The sequence below is a fragment of the Chaetura pelagica genome, unplaced genomic scaffold, assembly GCF_000747805.2.
Source record: "Chaetura pelagica isolate M959 unplaced genomic scaffold, ChaPel_1.0 C11457560, whole genome shotgun sequence".
NCBI lineage: Eukaryota > Metazoa > Chordata > Aves > Apodiformes > Apodidae > Chaetura > Chaetura pelagica.
In genome coordinates this window covers 99-1,625 of record NW_009968960.1, presented here as the reverse complement: position 1 = coordinate 1,625, position 1,527 = coordinate 99, and the positions used below count along the sequence as shown (strand labels likewise).

At 36.5% G+C, this 1,527-nt stretch overlaps 1 protein-coding gene across 1 annotated transcript; it reads right to left on the bottom strand.

Moving 5' to 3' along the window:
• Positions 1 to 599: 599 nt before the first annotated feature.
• Positions 600 to 1,247, bottom strand: LOC104384787 (zinc finger protein Pegasus-like; the record flags this gene model as incomplete). Its single annotated transcript, XM_010005733.1, has 2 exons — positions 1,083 to 1,247; positions 600 to 792 (listed from the first exon to the last, which is right to left on the bottom strand). Coding segments are annotated over exons 1-2 (326 nt in total), but the record flags the coding sequence as incomplete, so codon positions are not given.
• Positions 1,248 to 1,527: the final 280 nt, after the last annotated feature.

The following is a 1,527-nucleotide window of genomic DNA, read 5'->3' as shown; positions in this document are numbered from 1 at the left end:
GAAACTGGAGCTGGCTTCATTAGCAGTTCAGGATATTCTAACCTTTATTGTGAGTTTTGCTCTTCACCTTCATAAACCCAAGAGCAACAAATGCTCTTAAGCAAGCCACAGTAATTTTTCTATTCATTGCTATTATTTATCACTTATTTGATGATACATCCTCACGTTTGAATATTCTACCCATAAGAAAACTTTTTTCTTATTAGTATGTTTTGTACTTGCACATCTAATATGTTGTACAAAACAGGAATATTTTCCTGAGAGAGGCAGAAAAGCCCCTATAAATCTCCACGTGGCAACACGTACATTCTTCACTTTCCTGACTAGGAAGGAAAAATTAAAATTTTAATTTAGGGCCCTTCATTTACACTGATGGTTTTCATGCTAAACTTTACTCCCATATCTAGTTACTTCAGTAGTCTGCAGTAATAAATTTAAGCAGAAATTTGCATCATTTAAATGGGTAAATGGCACACATTGAAAAAAAGAGTCTATTAAAAAAAAACCAAACACCCCAAAGCCAAATCTAATTGTTGAGTAACTCTAAGAACTACCACACTGCTTGAAGATACTGACTCCTCACATGCCAATGGTAATACCATTCCCTACCTGTGTGGATTCTGATATGCTCGATGAGCCGGGCTGTCCCTTTGCTGGCGTAGTTGCAGTATCGACACTTCAACTTCCCATCAAATGTCCTTTCAAAGCCATCCACTAACATTCCTGAGTTTTCATCCAGGGAAACTTCAACTGAAGGATGATCAAGACCATTCTGATCACCTTCTGCCCCAGCTGTGAATAGTACAGAAGAGATTTCAATCAATAATCTATTGTGCTGTGAGAATATGCCCAATATCTTTTGCTTCTCTATGCCCTTGGTCTTTAAATACACAGAATTATTAGAACCAAGCTTGATTAAAAGAAAGGTACACACACATCTCTAGTGATGTCAAAACCACTATCAGAAATGCTTCCATACAACTCTAATAGTCTGCATAATCATCTGGAATCTAAACAGTGCAGTCATTCTCAAAAAAAAACCCCAACAAACAAAAACTGGACAGCACTGCAACCAGCTTTACCTCCTTGAAGAGTCTCTGCCTCCTTGTCTCCACTAACTGATCCAGAAATCATATTCACATGGTGAGTCTGCTGGGTGAGGTACTCCTGAAAATCTTTTACAAAGTCCAAAGGTTCTGGCTTCTTCTCACCCATATTCACTCTCGACGTTTACAAATTCTTGTGTCTAGAAAGAAAAATATTTTCAAAACATAAGTATCATTGAATTTGAATGCGTTCATACAAACAAGTTGCTTTTGGAATTTGGGTTTGGTTTTGTTTGTTGGTCATTTTGTTTTTAAGTGAAGGATGACTTCTATCATACAGCACAACCCAATGCACAAACTGACAACCATAAGAATATTATTTCTCAAATTTTTAACTCATTCAAGCTCACCAAGGACTTATTACTGAGGAAACCATTTTCAGCTACAGTAAAATAAGGACAATATTAAATGGGATAAAATT